Source organism: Echinococcus granulosus (genome assembly GCF_000524195.1).
Source record: "Echinococcus granulosus chromosome Unknown EG_S00104, whole genome shotgun sequence".
In the NCBI taxonomy this organism is placed as follows: Eukaryota; Metazoa; Platyhelminthes; class Cestoda; order Cyclophyllidea; family Taeniidae; genus Echinococcus; species Echinococcus granulosus.
In genome coordinates, this window is record NW_020170484.1 from 182,218 (window position 1) to 200,901 (window position 18,684).

Consider the following 18,684-nt stretch of genomic DNA (forward strand, 5'->3'; position numbering starts at 1 on the left):
ATAGCATATATTCTTCCCTAGGATGGTGGGATCTTTCGTCTTTGGGGAAGTCTCACGGGGCGGAAAGCAAATCTCTTCCTGACTGGCGACTACACTGATTTTTGTTACTGTTAGCCAAAATTCGGCGTGACGGACGAAGGACGTATGCGGTGGATGTAGCAGTCTGTGACTGTCCCTAGTAATATGATTGGAAATGGAGTCTGAATTGAAAATCCGCCCCAGTTCCGAGTTCCGTGGGGACAAACTGACATTTAAAGACATATCTATCGTTTTGATATACTTTATAACTACGAAATGATTACATGAAATTAAAGAATCTAGTCAATTGGACAATTATGGGTATAAGGTTAATTCGTGCTTCACTAATCACCTCATGCTGTGGAAGTGAGGTTGTAATTTTGCAACTATTCAACTCAGAATGACCATTTCAGTTTATTTGCACTAATAAGTATAATCTCCACATGACTTTGAATCCTTTTTATTGGTTGCGACCTTTGCTGACTTCGGATGGCGCAGATTTGTAGCCAATATGTCCAAAAATACTTCGGATATGTTTACGAGGGAAAACGAAGTTAAGTCCGCGAAGGATATCGGGATTGAAGGTTTTACCTAATTTTCTTCGACAGTAGCCCTATATAAATAGATGAAACTAAAGGATTCCAAGATGAGTATATAAGAAACCCAGTGACGGTGTATGCTATACTTGTTCGGCCTCTACTCCTCGCTTCTGCCATCACTGCCCTGCTGTTCTTATTATTGTGTTGGAATTCTTTTTTCATTACTGTATGTAAACATGATTTCACTAGTAATCCACACTAGTCATCGCACACATTCTCTATTGACCAAGAGAATGGTGTATTTCTGAAAGACGGTGAGCCTTTCCGTTACATATCGGGTAGTTTGCACTACTTTCGTATTCCACGAATCTACTGGGAGGATAGGCTTTTAAAAGCCAAGAGCGCCGGTTTGGATGCGATTCAAATGTATGCCTAATTATGCTTTATTATTTTTAGTTATTTACTCATAATGTTCTCACAATTTTCTCTTTACTGACCATAGTTACATACCTTGGAACTTTCATGAACCAAAGCCTGGTGAATATCTTTTCGATAACGAAAGAGACGTTGTTGAGTTTATAAACCTTGCCCAAAGGATAGGTTTGCTTGTTCTCGTTAGGGCTGGTCCTTACATTTGCGCTGAATGGGATTTTGTAAGTAAATTTCAGATGTTATTGCATTTTATAACACTCAAACTGTTTATTTTTCACTTTTTTTAGGGTGGACTTCCACCTTGGCTCCTATCCTCAAATCCTAAGCTGGAATTACGTTCTTCTGATCCAGGTGATCACCTCTACTTTTTTTCTCTCGTCTGTGTCCAAAGAGAATAATGGCAGCCTTTTTTGTTTTTTCAAGAATACCTCAAGCCTGTTATTCGATGGTTCGGTCAGTTACTCCCTAAATTGAAGCCACTAATTTATCAAAATGGTGGACCCATAATTATGATCCAAGTACTATATCGTTTCCTTTTTCTTAGTACCCAAAAAACAGTAACTTTCTGAGGTTATTGTTGCTGTTGTAGTTGGAAAACGAATATGGATCCTATTTCACCTGTGATCAGGAGTACTTATCCGCACTTTACGAGTATGCCAGATTCATTCTTGGCGATGAGATAATCCTGTACACAACGGACGGAAACAACATGATCGAGCTGAGATGTGGCTCATCAGACCGCAGATTGTTTGCAACCGTTGATTTCGGTGTTGATGAAGGTATTTTCATTTCCTATTTTTTACATTTAAACACATTTTTCTACTGACAATTGCTTAACCTTTTTAAGCCAAACACCCAAATGACTCATTCAAAGCTCTCCAACAATTCCAACCCCATGGACCCTTGGTATGTGGATGACTATAAATGCCTAAATTTCTAGTCCATTTTATCCTATATGAGTGTAGCCGTTCATCAGTTGTTATTGAGGACTTGGAAGAGGTAACCATTTCCTGGTGCAGTCATACTCTTTCAATCTTACATTTTCGTTGTAAGTAGGTTCTCATGACCTTGGGCAGTAAAAATTGAACAACTGCGGTTAGCTTCTTTTGCATTTTATTAGTTGAAAGTACGGCTAAAACAGATTGCTCATGATCCTTTTCCTGCGGGACACGATGCTTAATCTCTGGAACTGACAAATCTAAAATGGGCATTCCCTTATCAGCCTAATTTTTACTTTCTGGCTGCGTGACTTAAGTCAAACAGATCTGTTGTGGTTCGTGTTAGCTACGTTTTCCCGAAGACTCCAGCAACTAATGCTTTAAAGTATTATAAAAAGAGTCTTTTCGTAGTTTGAAAAAGCGAGATCTGAATAAACAATTCGTTGGGGTTTTTTGAAGGTCAACAGTGAATATTATTCGGGATGGTTGGATCACTGGGGTGAGAAACGTCACGTAGTCGACGCCAATGCGGTGGCAGAGGGAGCACTCAATCTCTGGAATATGTCGCAAGGTGTCAGCTTTAACATGTGAGCTTATTTCTTATCTCAATCTCAAATATATTCTTAAAGTACGAGCTTGCACAACTGCTTAAACACTCTATGAATTTAATTAGCTGGAGCATGAGGTTGCATTATTCTATTTAGAAGAGACGGATTCTTTGATCAATGCTTTATTTTTTTGATAGCAAAGTGAGGGTTGTCTTCGATTTTCCTGCGCAATCAAACTTTCTGGGTTCTAACTGAACTTTTTGTGCTGCTATTGGTTGTACTGAACCAATCAATTCTTCATTAATGCAGCATCGGTTTCGTTAATTGACTAAAATTTCGGTGTTTTTTTTAACTTGGTGTGCATAACGACGCGCCTAAAACAGTTTGACAGGCTCTTTCGGTCTGTAAACATCTCACAGATTGCAGTGTCCTCATTCAGAACCAGGTGATTTATGAGCTTGCTTTGATGTGAAACACTCAAAGATACTACCGTGTGATTTGTGTTGCGTTTGATGTTCCCTCAATTTTTTAAATCTTTTATTTACACCAGTGATTGGTAAAAACTAGAAAGGATGCCTTGTAATCAATATACTTTATGTGGCTTCCGGTATAACTCCCTCCCTGAAGTGCATGCGATTGTTTATGTGTGTTTGTATGTTAGTTGAGCTCGATGGATGTGATTTAGGCTTGTCTGCTTTATGAACCAACTTTAGCTTGATTCCAGAGCTGTACGGGCTTATCGTTCGATGTTTCTCAAATCATTTGAAAAAGGTGAAGTGTGCAGTAGGAAAACTTGTCGGTTACTAGTGGCTCGAAGAAACATTTTGGCTCTGGCATCAAAACAAGAATGGTGATCCATCAGGTTGAGGAAACCCTCTCCTTTATTTAGTCATCGGGAATTATGGAATAAATAATCCAAGCTTAACATGCCTGAAGCAACTTTCAGTAGTGTCTCACATAAGCGATAAAGCAGTTTACACTTTTATATCCATACATATATGCATGTAGCACATTTACCACTGGGGTCTCCCTGCTTGGTGCGACCCAGTGATGCGGAAGAGAAGTTCATTTAAAAACAGGGCAACGCAACGTAAGGCTTCTCACCGCCAAAATTAGTCGTGAGAAGGTAAATAGTTTGAGATGGGGTAGAATGGCTGATATTGTCTCGTCTTTCTAGTTCTCTGCCACTTCTCCGATTGATGGTGATGGCTATGAAAGGATTGCGTACTTGTGGGATGTTTACTTTATCAGATAAAGTGTCGAAGGATACTTTGTAGAGTTTTTTCTTTCACAAAATCCAAACAAACTTGCTCGAGTACCTCATATTAATTGCAAAATCGCGAGAACAAAGCTTTGACAGATGCCCACTTTTGGACCGGAAAAAGGCTACTTTGTTGCAGTACAATTTCTGCTTTTTTTTCTAGTTATATGTTCCATGGAGGCACCAATTTTGGTCTCTGGAGCGGGGCCAATTCACCGACCGAATTCATAATCACCTCCTATGATTATGACGCTCCAATCTCTGAAGCCGGTGACATTACTGCCAAGTACCTTATTCTGCGAGACCTATTTTACAGGGTAGGTGCTTCATCGCCACCCCTCCCCCTCAATATGTCTTCACCTCATGTCTGTGTTCACCTTTTGCATTTTCTTAAAGCTGAAGCAACAGGTTCCACCTCCTATTCCAGTCAATATCTCTAAAGCCCACTACGGCGTAATTGGACTGAATTTTGTGAGTGATTTCGCATCTTTCCTAGTGTCTATATCAATTTTGGTACATCCTTGCTCCTTGTTTTTTTCAAATTGGATCACATTCCTTAAGCACTTAGATGTTTGATAATTTTTCTACCATTTTTTCATGCTTTAGCTTTATTTACAGTACCCTTTGCGATATCAAAAGGTTATCTTCCCAAACTGTAATCTAAAATTTTTAGTGCTTTCCGATCCCATGAACTACTGCTGAAGTCCAAAATCGTCAGTAGTTTGGAAGGGCTGTATAGGTGTATATGCTTTTCTTTTAGTTCTCACACCTACTCTACGACCTACAAGGAGGCGTTGCCTCTTTTAAACCCCTCTACATGGAAGCGCTCGAACAGGTACTTTGAGTGCCACAAATTTCATCTCCTACTAACTACTTATTATGCATTTCAGTACCAGGGCTTGATGGCTTATACCGCTATCCTGGAACACGATGAGGGCAAGGCAAATTTGACCTTTGAGGGAGTCAAGGATACCGGGCTGGTATTTACAACTGACTTCCGGGCAGGATCAATCGTAAGGTGTTATGGTTTGTGTTATTTAATTACACCTTCAAAATAGATCTTCCATGGATCGGTTTCCGGATGTGGTAGCTTGAACATTACTGTGGACAAGGAGCACCCATTCCTCATCATTGTCACGGAGTGTAGGGGTCATGTCAACTTCGGTCCTCTTATGTTTGGTGACATCAAGGTTAGGCCTCCCTTAAAACAAATAGGTCGGAATCATGCTGCATGATCCTGGTCCGATGTTAGCGTTCTTTTTCCTCTGAACATATCTAGTTACCGAAATAATGAAACAAGGGATATTATTTCTACAAAGTTTATTTGCATTCAGCAAAAAATACGATTATTAATTAAGGCTTGGTTTTGAGTTTTAGGACCATAACATTTCCGATATCTTTAGGCACTTAGGCTTTGACGGTAATCTTTACAAAGTAAATTAAACCAATGTTTTCCCTCTTTCAGGGCATAGTTGGGCGTGTTCTGTTGGATGGGAAGGAATTGCTCAACTGGGTGATGAAGGCGCTCGATTTCAGGACCGTCAACCCACCTGATCCAATGTGACTAGTTTGTATTTTAAAAGTGTGTTAGCGTATTTTTATTCAGACTAAGAAAAGTCAAGGAAGTTGCATAGATTTAGTTTTTTCATGTATCTTCCCTACTTCGCTTTGACGGTTAATGGTAATTGTCCAAGTTTCCTTCCTAGGTCATTTTTCATCTGTTTGAGATTCTCTACTTACTGGATTATGTCATACTTTCTCTTTTCTTCACTAAGACGTATCAATACTGAGGGAACAGCATTTCCTGCTCCTGGAGCGATTTACAAAGGTGTCTTTCACGTACCCTTTCCACCAATGGATACGTTTGCTGTGGTGACTGGTTTTACTCGCGTAAGTCATCTTTTGACTTGGGTTGGCTTGTACCTTGAGGGTGGTGCCTCCTGCTTCACTGGTCCAATCAAGTTTAGTGTCACGGTTGCTTGAATGGGAAAATTAACAGCGTAGGCGTGCCTACTGCACTTTATGTGTCTTTCACTGTGCATGCGCCCTTCTTTTACATTCGCATATGCGATAAAATTAACGTGTTTCTAGAGTTGATGAAATTTATTTCTCATGTTGGCAACACTAAACATTTGGGAAGTAGTCAAGGCAACATGACGATTTTGACGCAGATACCGAAATTTGCAGTCTATTTATTCATATCCTAGTGGCTAATACTTGTATTAAAGTGGCAAAATCTCACTCTACGGTGTTATTACTCTTGATTTGCTGTAATCATACGATAACCAAAACAGTTTCTGTGACCTTTGAAGCCATGGTGAAATTTCATTGGTGGTGACCATGAGCTTTCTGGTGTGATTGAATGTTGCAAGTTCACACGTTGACTAATCCGCTTTCAACCGCCTATTGCTTCTCTTGAATAGGGTGTTTTGGCGGTGAACGGTCACATTGTGGGTCGATTCTATCCCTCCGCGGGACCACAAGTGAGTCTCTACGTACCCTCCAGCATGCTGATCTGCGGAGAAAACGTTGTCAGCATTTTAGAATTTGAGAAAATTCAATCGACTTGTCTTAAAAATGCATCCTTCTGTTCCGTCACCTTTCGCGATTCGCCTGTGTGGCTCAATCGAAGTGTCCTTTAAATTTTTTTAACTCAACTTTGGTTCTCAGGAAAAGATTTTAATACTCCTTAAAACTTTTGTAATCTTTCATCAATGAACTATGCGGATGTGTAATATCTTCAAGCATAGGCTGTCTACTTCTGCCTCGGGCAGTTGACCTTGGTAGGGAGGTGTGATTGGATGAGATATGGGGGCTTTCGACCAATAGTAATGTTGTGGGGTTGTCAAATGCAAGGAGTGGAGCCTCCATCGATGGCTCTCTGATGTTTCACCGTTTTGACATTTTTGAGTTTAGATTATTTCTCTACGTAAAATTAGGTATTTGCTCCTCATAAATTGGGAATTCGTTTGTGAAAATGTTAAATGACCAATAATTTGTTCAGCGTCCATTGTTCGTCTCATTTAGGTTAAGAAATTTGGAAAGATTTAATCTGCCATTCCGTAATTCATCTAGTAGGTGTGATTTAATATTATAATTGACTAATGAAATAGCCAATCATGTGGGCAAACTGAAGTAACCTTGTCTAATCAGAAGCCACTTATGAATATCGTTAATAGTACCTGTATTATTGCCATGGGTTTTACGAATCTCATCAAATTAGTACAACAGTCTAAGACTAACAAATTCTCGTTGCTGTCCGTGCTAGCTGGAATCAAGTCAATAAAGGTCACAAGATTTACTGACCGGTGCATAGCCTAATCAGGATTAGTTAAAAATCAGGACTTCATCATGATGTGGCCAATCGGATTTATATACCACTAACCCATTTGATTTGAAACCATCGCTTTGACCCATCCTTAGACCCTTTAAAAACGGGCAAACGTGAACTTCGTCCCTTGTGAAAATAAAGCAAGTTAATTCGGAGTACTTTTCAGTGTTTTTCGTTTCGACTGTGGCATAGAGTAGAGGAAGTACCTGTCAATGTTCCAACCTCCTCTGTGCGCAATACTCCTCGGTAGAATCCGATTACATGACTTCAGAGACAACTCTATTTCCGTGCACAATTGCACCCTGCGCACTTTCTTGACTCGTCTTTGTCTTTAATAGCAAATAGAGGAATTACTCAATTCCGACCTTCTTTCATAAATAGTCATCCAATTCCGGGTCCTTTCGATCATCCCCTCCTGGTCATTAACAAGGCACCGCCAATAGGCTTCGAATCAATGTTGCATTGCCACCACTCATTGGCCAATTGAGGAACCAATCAAGGTGGAGTAAAATACCTGGGAAATCCCACATTTGGCTGCACTCCTTCCAGGACCAATCAGATAAACCCACAGTCGAAAGTAATTACTGATGTTGAAAGCAACCCATAAACCCTTCCACTGAATGACTCAGCACCACAAAATTCACACTGCAAATAAGGGAAAAAGAAAGAAAAAGTGATAAGACAAGACTTTGACGTAAAAATATTTATCTCGCTTCTTTGCTCCTCTTTTTCCTCTTCCTTCTCCTCCTCACATGTACATATGTGAATCAGAGAGCCAAAGCGAGTTCACAAGAGTGTACACTAAGAGAACTAGACACACACATCAGTACCACCACCATCACCATTAACAGTAATTACTAGGTTTCACAAACTGTGTAAATATGAAGCGTCACACACTCAGATACCCACATTCGGCCGTGTACACCCCCATACGGTAGGCTTCTGAATGAGGTGGGATGTAGGCAGTGTGTACGAGAGTAAACGTGTGTGTTTGTATATGTGCTGCATTTGTGCTCAAATATTGGTGAGTGAGTGAATGACAACTTTGACTGGTGTAAAGGGAAAGGAGGATGGCTAAATACCACAAGGGAAGGAGGGACTACAAATCCATCAAAACACATTCATCAAGATGGCGTCGTGTCTCGTTGTTAGGATGTACGGTGGCAGAGAGCAAGGGGGGAGGGGGGCTGTACAAAGATTATAGCAGTAGTGGTGATGGTGGCTGTGAAGGCAGACAGACAGCTGAGCGCCAAGTGTCAAAGGAGTGGGTGGCTGAGTAAGGAATTGGTCCGAACACTACCTCTGGCCTCGTGGTGTTACGTGGAAATGCTAAAAAAGGGACAGAAAAGTCGACTACATTTTATCTTCTTTATCTACCTTGCGACAGAAATCCGAAATAATTCACTTTTAATTTTAGCCTCCAACCTAAGTATTGCGTTTTAAAGAGCCTATCTATGGTCCCACACGAACTCTCGTTCGGTCTTAGCGATAAGGCATGGCGTTAAGTCCACGCATCCAGATTGAAGGTATCGACCAACAGCATTCAGGAACAAAGGGCTACTTTAAATTCTGAAGGTAAAGGGGGAATACACCTCCTTGATTTGTAGGAAGCAGTCAAGACTTTTAACTTGTCAAGCCAACATACTTCAACTCGGAAGGCGAGGTGCAGATGACCAGAGCACTAGGTCCCTCATCCGATGATGCAGAGTTGTTTGTAGTCACAGTATTGGTGGTGGTGATGGCGGTGGCGGTGCTGGAAATCATAGTGGTCACCGCAGCACCATTCCCGTTGATCTGTGAGATGGAGACTGTTGTCGATGCCTTGATTGGAGTGTTGATGGAGGTAGTGGTGGAAACGGGTGTGGAGGCTATCGCACCGACACCAGCACTACCCGCTTGTGCCGTGACAACAGCACTCGTGGTCACAGTGATTGGTGCCTGAGCGATCAGCGGTGCTGAGACTGAGTAGAGCAGCGGCCGCAACTCCTTGCCGCCGACGGTGGCATTGGATGTGGAAGTAACAGGTGCGGAGACAGGGGTGGGAGTGGAGACTGGGGTAGTAGTGGTGTTGGGCCGTGGAAGGATCTTTTGAAGGGGAGCTAAAAATGTGGCGAAATTGAAGGTAGACTAAATAAACATTAATTCTTACATGATGACCCCAATGTAAACCTCGGATTAACTGGACGCACAAACTCAATAAAAAAAAGTAGTCACATAACCAAGACCAAAATTTAAATGAAGTTTTTAATTAATCGAAGACGTCCAGTGCATCGAGAGCTTCAGATTAAGACATTTAAATCCTACCGTACTCATGTTTGCTGTGAAATTGGACATAATAGAGAAAAGAGGGTGAATGATCATATCTGTCGGTGGTGTTTCCTTTTGAAGCAGGAAGCCACCTCAATACGTGTTTTACCAAAGGAATTCTCCTTCACACGGAAACAAGATAACCGTAGCAGATAATGTGTCAACCTTATTTCACAGGCCCCTAACGCCTTCTAGGCCAAATCTCAATGATATTACAAAGATGATGATTGCAAAAGGCAATCAAATGGTCATATCCAATAAATGAAACACAAATGCCCAAATTACCAGGTCGAATAGTGGGCACCACCCGCTGAATGAGATGTTGCTGCGATTGCTGTTGCTGTGATTGCGGTTGATACGACGGTTGCTGATGTTGGTTACTCACAGAAGACACCACAGACAGTGGAGTAGGCCGGGGCTGCACACTGATATAGGTCGATGGCGAAGCGCTGGCTTGCAACAACCGCGACTTCGCCAACATGCTGCCCAGACTTGAGGGAATGAGAGTGGTGGTGGCTGGAGAGGAACAGGAGGGGTTGATCAAGGCCGCAGTCATCACCGGTGCCTCATCCGAGGCTGTCACCCCGTCTATACCACCACCGCCGGCGACAAGCGTTGGGTGAGCAGATGTCAGTGGATTTGGCTGTTGGGTAGCTGTCGGTGTTGGCTGTGTTGTGGCATTCACCGTGGAAGTTGTGGACTCCTTTGGAGGTTTAACTGCCAGTGGTGGGAGAGCAACACGTTTACGAAGAAGAATGGGAGTACTAACAGAGGCGGTGGCTGTGGCGGAAGTCGTTTTGCGCGGAAGGAGACGACGATTTCGTGGAGCAGGAGACGCTGTTGACTGGCTCGGTTGAGACGGTGGTGGCGGTGGTGGAGGAAGGGACGGTGGGATCTCCTGAACACTTCCACCGCCACTATTATTACTGCTTATGGAATTGTTACTACTGATGTTGTTGATGGCTTCAGCAGAGGCCTGGTTAATTGACAGGCGTGCCAAAGTGAGAAGATCAGCATTGGCGGAGGCGAAAGAACTTAAATCGGAATTGGAGTCTAATTCTGGTCCAGGCGAGGTCACCATGGAGGCTCCCTGAACAAATGGATAGCCCATTGGGGTGGTAGGTGGCTGTTCAACTTTTGTCACCACATTGGCCGCTAGAAAAACAGTAAAAAAAACTTTAATGTATTTAATTCCAACGTCTTTGGATGTTTTTCAAAATGACAAGTTTTACTGAAATTACTGAATTCTGGCCTCAACATACTCTCTGTCAAACTGTAGTTTGGCAACCCTATGGCCTCAGTAGTCAATAAAGTGACCAAATCTTAAAAGATCCTACCAGCGTTAAATTCCCCTTCTTTTGCCAGAAAGTTAACCAAAACAAATCAGGAGATCGGAGGTTTCAGATCTGTCACGGCTATATTACACGAGCAGGTGTCGAAATTTGGTGTCAAGGTCAAGCTCCCACGACCTTTTATCATGATTTACACACACACACGGATTGAAAATAAGTTGAAAAAAAAGTGCGGAAAGGAAAGCGACATTTGAGTTTTGAGCTTTTAAAACACAGTGAACCCCTGGAGGCAAAAGGGGGCGGGGGAAGGGGTGAAAAATGCGTGCCAAAACATGTCAGAGTACAACCACGAAAAGATGGAGGAGGGGGTGAAAAGTAGGTCATGAGGTGAAAGGAGAGAACAACATCAAACATGTAAAATTATCGTTACTTTGGTCTCCATTACGGAACAACTTGGAAACAAAAATGGTACCGCAATCATGGACTGCACTACTAATGCTCCCAATGCTAGCATAAAAAGAAGTGATTTGTGTGGAATTTCGGTTTTGTGGGAGAGATGAAGGCTTGTTAGTCCAACCGCGAAGGGACTGAATGAATGCTCACTTGAACGAAGTGACCTTATTGACAGCTGAACTGCCCATCAGCGACTAAGGAAGTGGAAATCGTTAAAGTCCTTAGCAAACGCCAATTCATGTACATAATGAAAGGGCAGAACCAAAAACTCGGATTATAATTCTGCATACAAGGCAGACGGTTTAAAGTGGTGGAAACGCCCTCATATATGGTGACAAATATTCTGCTTCATAAAAGCAATAAAAAGAGTTTAAGCAGCAGAATTTGATAATGAGACCTGAACGGAATGCTCTGATAATCTCTGATTTATGCAAAAAAAATGAACAAAGATGGCTTTCACTGTCTAGGAGAGTAAATTACTCACCACAAGTGCTGCTAGGCTGTACAGTAGCGGCTTGTACGGAAGGTAGAGTGGACAACAAGGTATTAGCCGTCGAGGAGACTACAGCAGGAGTCCAAGTAACCGAGGTGGAGCCCTGGGCCACCACTGGGGAGGACTGGTGAGACTTCACGGCGGCTGAGGCGGATTGAATGAGCTGCTTCAGTGTCGCTATGGCAGCTGCTGCACTGGACGACTGTGGTTGTAGTGAAGAGGTCAATGTGTTTGCCTGGTTAGCGTCTGATGGAGACGATTGGGCAGTTGATGAGGAGGTAATTAACACTTGCAGAAGAGGGGAGGATTGAGAGAACATCGTCATTTAAAGGCCGTAGTTTAAAGTGTCAATCAGAAGCATTTGTAAGACGAATATATTAATACTGTACGCATAAACAAGAGCAGCTTATTGCGCTTTGGCAACACAGCCTCTGTGTGAGGGCATCGCAATATTGCTACTACCTATTTTCCATCGTCTTTCAAGAAAGCATAACTTTCATTTATCACAAAGGCTGAGGACAAGCTCGTGCATACTCGTAGAATTAATGACAACAGAAAGAGGGATAGTGGAGCTGAGAGCAAATGAGAACTCCCGTCGGCGGGATATACTAGACTAGATGGGAGAGCTTGACTTCTAAATGCCCTAATCTGCACGTGTACCAGTGTCAATTTCACAACTACTCAAATTGGCAAGTAGCATGGTGCCGCTGCTTAGCGTAATTTACTCAAACGGATTTCATGCACAGGTCGTCGTTACTTTATTTACCTCCAATACAAAAAATCACAATGGATATCCCAGATACCAAGTGGCTACTTTGCCCCCACTCAGAATAGTGGAATAAGATCCATAATTTATGAACTAAGAGGTGAAAAAAGAGCAATTCAAAGGCAACTGTGATTAAGCGATGGCAAAGCCACCGATCGCGTTGGGCTCTTTACGCATTAGATACCGCGCGACCCACACACAGCCATACACGCTCTTCTGCCAATGGGAGGAAGGGATAAGCAGTAGACCAATCACAGCAGCCGTTGCAACAACTGCTGGCATCAGATACCACGACCAATGGAAGAGCGGTGCAGAAATACGCGCACATACGCATGCACATATGTAAAGCGTTGACAAATACCAACCTACTGATTTGCCTACTTACTAACGCGCGGCTAATTCAAACCGACCTGGAAGGGGTTTAGCCGAATTGGAGGCGGTACATATGCCACCAGTGGGAGCTATAAGAATGGGCTGTTCGGAGGCGGTTGTGGCGGTGGCGACAGGAGAGGTGACGCTGCTAGCGGTGGTGGGAGGGGTGGAGGAAAGAAGCAGGGTCGGTGTCCCCCCAGTTGACAACTGACCCGCAACAGCTGCCAGTGCAGCAAACACCGGCTGAGGAGCTGTAGAACAGGCAGCAGCGGTGTTGACAGTACTATTAACGGGACGTTGTGACACTGGGGAGATTTGGATGAAATGACCCGCGGTAGAAGGCATTCGAAGACCTAGACTGTCCGTTGTAACGCGCGCAACTTTAGTCGAATCCACGTCTAAACAGATATAGAAATTAAAATTGTAGGCTTGTTTTTTTTTACCTATGATTTAGGCGAGCGTGTTGATAGTGGCAGCCTCCACATCGTAAATTGATTGGTTGATTTGAGGTCACATCTATGTCTTTGTGATTGGATGCCATTGTGTGCCATCGAACTAAACAAGGCGGCAAATCACGCGATGTAAAAAAAAAAACGCACTAATCGACGTGATATACTACTGAGTTTGAACAAATTTACAACGATTACCACCTTCCCCACTTTTACATAAAACTAGTCAGCAACTATTCCCACCTCCCGCTTGACTTAGTTTGGCTTTGGCCTATGGGTGCTACAGCCATGCTTATGCGTATTTCAGTCTCAGCCGAAAGGGAAGCACATGGAAGGAGGGGAAGAGAGCCAAATTTGAACGGATATGAGATAAAGGTTTCCAATTCGCACGCATAAAAATTAGGGTTAAGGCTGAATTTCGGCTAAATGATTATAGACCTCGTAGCATTTAGACCTTTTGACCTACCAACAAGCACACACGCACGCAGCACCCACGCCTGCACATAAACGCATAATGCCCATGGGTTTCCCTTGGCAGTAAACAAACGTGACTTGCTAACAGAGAGCGCCGGATGAGAGGCTCAACTGATTGGCCAACTGTCCCAGCAACCAGCCAATCAATGACGCGGTGAAGCGTCCAGTCAATTGGTTGTCATGCCGAATTTGCGAGGAAGTGATAAGATTCATATACTTGAACATTCCTGATGGCATATTTGAGGGACATGTTTTTCCTAATAAGACGCCCAAATGCATATTCTTTAATGGTGGAATAGATGCTAGATAGATGTTAGGCAAACTAGCTGGTGTTATTAAATTAATAGCATCAAAGGTTTTCGAGAAATAGAAGTATGTGCACCTAGCTTGACCCTGAAGGGCAGAAACTGGGTCAAGTCATGCAATTTAATTACTTACTCAAGTGCTACGTGACTCGTGCGAGTAGGGCGTCAATAAGGCAAGTAAGTGTCGCTATCGCCAACCCAAATTCCGTAACGAATGTGATACAACAACAATGCCCATTCCCATTTAAAACCAATAAGTTTAGCAACCTACGACTCCTAAATTGCTAGATAATCTCATATGTAATGAAAAACACTGCTAGCAAAAACTGCTAGGCCCTGTCGATAGAAGGGTTAATAAGAAAAGACAACTTCGGCGTTAATTGGTTGTCTGTAGACCAATCAGAAGGCAAATCGGTGTCACCACGATGGCAAGCCTCAGGCAGGGGCCAATGACACACGTGTTGAGCAACACACACATACGTGCGCACCAGCGAGTGCGCAGTTTAGTTGTGCACGCATAACACGCACTCTTCACATTGGCTCTGAGGCGAGGTGGTAGACGAAGCTACAGACGACAAACACCACCATCACTCTCATGGCTGGAAAAATTAATCAAACTGATAAGACCGTGAAACAAACGTTTTGGATCCTTGGCTAAGTGGAAATCTTCTTCGTCAGACACAACGGTTGGGGAATGAAAGTTAAAATCCACAGTAAGGTTAATTTGAGCATTAGAAAGAAGCATACAGAGATCATAAACGATTGTCGAAAAGCAGACAATCCATTTATGAGCTGAAAAGTTGTGGATCTAGGGTGCTACCTGGTAAGTGAAGTCGTGTGTTGTAAGAGATGAGTGGAGGATACATTTCAGTTGCAAATGCAGGCAAGTCAGTAATGATTTGGTCGCCGTATGAAGTCAAAAAAGTAACACCTCAGAAAAAGGTGTACATCAGACAAGAATGATTGCAGAAAAAAAGTTGAACTACCTTTCGAAGCTCGAGAAAGGCATGGCTCCACACTTTTTAATCGGAGCATGAATGACAACTTGAGGCAGGGAAAAGGAAAATGTATAATTATCATGGTGTACCTATGAGTTGGGAATATTTTTGCCAGAGCAGCAGACAGAAGTAAAGTCTAACAATGCATAATATCAAACGGCTTAGTAAAAATGCAGGAGATTAGGAGAGAACATAATGGCATATTTGATGCGAATTGACACACTATGTGACATCAATCAACACACATGGGTAAAATGGTCTAAGTGGGCCAATTTCAAAGCAACAAAGACCTATTTTTAAGTGACAATCATGAAGTAAGATAGACTTTGAGACTGGGAGAAAACAAAACAAAGCTAGAGTACAGCAATATACCGGTGAAATAAATGAAGAAAATAATGACCTAGCTCAAAAAGTGAGCAATTTGCAAATTGCACTTCCACAAATGCTGAACGCTTTAGGCTAGAAGTTCACATTGGCAGAAGTACACAGTATTACAATTTTATACCGGATTGTTGGAGCTACTCCACGATATGCATGCAGCGAGAGTTGTATGCGTCACAGAAATCCGACCATCAAGCGGCCAGTCAGTCAGTTAATCTCAGAAATAAAGCAGGGTCGAGTTCAGAATCTTAAAAAGTCATGTATTTTCATTGTTGCTATTAGTGATAACCATAGAAGTTTAGGAAAAGTAGAATTACAAAATCTGTCTTACTAAAGTCTAATCAGTCTAGATAGGTAAATCAGGATCTTGGTAAGCCAATAAACAGTTGTAAACAATTTTTAAAACCGTTTTAAAAAATTTAGCTAAACATCTGGAGCATAGGTAAGGTGATCGCAGAGGAGGTACTTGTTTCTCAGATGAGTACATAGCCCAGTTGAGTTTGAGCAAACCAAGGCCTAGCCACTTACAACGTTCCAAGGGAGATGAAAACGAACCTCCGTAAGGTCAGGTCACGAAATGGAGGGATAAGCACGGGTCAATCTGCCACTTACTCACGCCTATCCTCCAGCTCAAAAAGACAACTACCTGAAGCCGGCTTGTCATTTCCCACTTTTTGAAAGCAAAATAAAAAACTATTGAAAACTTCAAATTATAATCGCAAAAGAGAGAAGACCAAAAACAAGTGAGAAGAAACTGAATGTAGCATCAGGCGACAAACAGGTGAATGGATGCACCTGCTGCAGCGGTAAAAACCCAAATTGGAGGCCCATTCCAGGAAGACCTGACGAGTGAGTAGAGAAATGATCATTTTTATTTTCGACGCCTTACTATCTTACTATTCAGCCTGTGGTAAACGTTATCGCCATTTGTGTTTGTAAGCCTTTAAATTTGATGAGAAAACAAATAAAGTACTCGCAATACGATGTACAGAGGGAATGTGCCATGACGACGAGACGAGAATGCTGGTTGTTGAATAGACACTCACATACATACACACACGTATTAGGGGATTAGGTGAACTAGAAAATTGAACGCATGCATGTCATTGGTACATGCGCGTAGCAATGACAGCGCCAATTGGCTGGAGCGAACTCGAGGCGTGTGATTGGTGGCGCCTCGAAATTGTGAAACCAGCAAATGATAGAGAGAAGGAGAGAGCGATAGAAACCAAGCACCCTAACTTTTCGTTCGAGATCAAGCTCAATTTACCCAAGCTTCAGAATGAGTACATGGCTGTAGGCATAAGGAAATTTGATGTCACCCAGGTGAATGAGAATTGAGCAAATTTCCTCACGCCAAGTGATTGAAAACAACAGTTTCCACATTGAATAAGCAGTCCTTCCATATCTCCAGTAAATTAGCTCGTCTAGTGAGTAATGACAAATTAGAAAACATCCTCCAGTATTTTACTATAAATAACATGAAGAATGAAAACTTTATGAAAAATCCGCTCGAACGCAACTTAGTGCACTGACAAAAGACTACGAATGCTGGTTGATCAAAACCAATGAATGCGATTACAAGGCTAAGGTGAAAGGTGACTTACCGGCACGCATTTCTGTTGCAGTAGAATTAGGCACTAGAGGGAGAATAGGGCAATATTGACTGTCTGAGCTAGGCTGTTGGATCATACAACTCGCCTCCTTCTTTAGAAGATTATTTTCCTCCTTCTTTTGCGTGGCCTTATCGCCAGTTACAACGTCCAAAACGATGGTACAAAAGTAGATGAACTCAGCCTGAAGAAGAAGTTAAGAACAATACCAAGACAGGTAACGTTACCTGTTTCAGAGTTTGTCCATGATAGCGTGCCGCATGCTCTGAGAGTAGAGTCAGATCGGAACTGGTAGTGTGTGAACTGAAACGTGTTTTAAGACAAATAGGGCAAGTATAAATTTTCATTGATGAAAAGGTGTCATTTTCATGATAAATTCGTAAGTGTGATACAAGTTCAATGGGATTGGAAAACTTTTTGCGACAATTTGCCAAGGGACAAATCACAATACACTTTCCCGGACGAAGATGATCGTCAACAGAAATAAGAGAGGGAAAGCTAATTGGAATGTCAAGGTCATCATCCTCATCCACAGCCGGCATTGGCTCGAGCTGAGGTGGTTCTTGGTGTGTTGGACTCAAACTGGTGTCCCTTTGAGGACTTTTTGCACCATTGGCAGAACTTGCACTAGAGGGCTTATGACGTTTTGCCACTGGTGCAGACTTCAGGTCCTTCGTGCGTGGTCTACCACGAGTTCGTTTAATCCCTGTCTTTGCTTTCTCATCCTTAGTCACACGACCCATGTTTCTATTCGGTGTATTTGGAGCCCTTGAAACGGACATAGAGTGTTTACCTTTTGTCAACGATTTGCGCTGAAGGAAGAGTTAAATAAGACAAAAAAATAAATTACGAGAGAATACTGTGGTTTCTTCAAGTTCCTCATCAGCTTCCAAACCGCACGACAACGCGACTAAGGCCAAATGACCCAACAATTACTACTAATGGGATAGGACAAAATTAATTGGTTGAACTGCTAACCAATAGCACAACAGCAACAACCAAAGGCCATAAACCAATTATTTCGGAGCAAACAAGTTGAAATTACCGTGATGAAAGAATAAAACAAATTAAGAATAAAATTAAAAAATTTAATTTTGTTGAAAAAAATTTTATTTTTAAATATTTTTAATCGCAATCTTAATGACAATTATTAAAAAATGCCTAATTTTAGGAGTTTGCGAAATCATATGCCGATCTGCTAATCAAATGAAGTTATGGCAGTCTTTTAATGCTTTTTATCCATGATTTTAGCTTGACAAAAACATTCTTGATACGGAAGCTGGGCTCTACTGCCTAGCACTTTTTTTAAATATTCGAAAAATGTGCCACGGCTAATTAGGTGGTTTGTGTTTTCGACACTGCTGGACATCAAGGGTGGACTAAAGCACAAGTTTCTTTATTTACAATAAATGTGAAGCTATGTGTTTCCACTCTTTATGTGTTTCATCGTCTTTGCTCTTAAATAATCCGAAATGTCAATTCATGGTCCGTTTATGTTGGAATCGAGGTTCCTGACGCAACTTGATAAAGCTGAGAAGTAACAATCGGTGTAATTGGTTGCTTTATCACTATAGATAACTGAGACAGATAAGGTGACTTAGAATGTCCATGCTCCTCAGGCCTCCATTTACTTTGCAATGTGTTATGTATAGTAATGTGAATTTCCTGTGAAGAAATGATAGCAGCGGCAGCAGTGGAGCAAATAAAATAGCCA

At 42.1% G+C, this 18,684-nt stretch overlaps 2 protein-coding genes across 2 annotated transcripts in view; one reads left to right on the forward strand and one right to left on the reverse strand. All coding sequences in view use genetic code 11, as the record gives it.

The window, feature by feature from the left end:
- EGR_08364 (Beta-galactosidase) overlaps positions 1-6,378 on the forward strand; it is a gene marked incomplete at both ends in the record, with an annotated part of 13,393 nt that extends 7,015 nt beyond the window's left edge. The window contains 15 exons of the mRNA XM_024497613.1: positions 848-983; positions 1,060-1,210; positions 1,277-1,340; positions 1,413-1,507; positions 1,579-1,768; positions 1,837-1,895; positions 2,387-2,514; positions 3,900-4,053; positions 4,133-4,207; positions 4,497-4,571; positions 4,627-4,749; positions 4,795-4,926; positions 5,202-5,296; positions 5,512-5,626; positions 6,160-6,378. Of these exons, the coding sequence (XP_024347982.1) occupies positions 848-983; positions 1,060-1,210; positions 1,277-1,340; positions 1,413-1,507; positions 1,579-1,768; positions 1,837-1,895; positions 2,387-2,514; positions 3,900-4,053; positions 4,133-4,207; positions 4,497-4,571; positions 4,627-4,749; positions 4,795-4,926; positions 5,202-5,296; positions 5,512-5,626; positions 6,160-6,378 (1,811 nt within the window). The remainder of the gene's footprint in view (positions 1-847; positions 984-1,059; positions 1,211-1,276; positions 1,341-1,412; positions 1,508-1,578; positions 1,769-1,836; positions 1,896-2,386; positions 2,515-3,899; positions 4,054-4,132; positions 4,208-4,496; positions 4,572-4,626; positions 4,750-4,794; positions 4,927-5,201; positions 5,297-5,511; positions 5,627-6,159) is intronic.
- A 1,788-nt stretch (positions 6,379-8,166) lies between these two features.
- EGR_08365 (Transmembrane protein 62) overlaps positions 8,167-18,684 on the reverse strand; it is a gene marked incomplete at both ends in the record, with an annotated part of 37,697 nt that continues 27,179 nt past the window's right edge. Inside the window, 7 exons of the mRNA XM_024497614.1 lie at positions 8,167-8,254; positions 8,713-9,166; positions 9,660-10,529; positions 11,604-11,900; positions 12,789-13,148; positions 16,965-17,154; positions 17,198-17,782. Of these exons, the coding sequence (XP_024347983.1) occupies positions 8,167-8,254; positions 8,713-9,166; positions 9,660-10,529; positions 11,604-11,900; positions 12,789-13,148; positions 16,965-17,154; positions 17,198-17,782 (2,844 nt within the window). The remainder of the gene's footprint in view (positions 8,255-8,712; positions 9,167-9,659; positions 10,530-11,603; positions 11,901-12,788; positions 13,149-16,964; positions 17,155-17,197; positions 17,783-18,684) is intronic.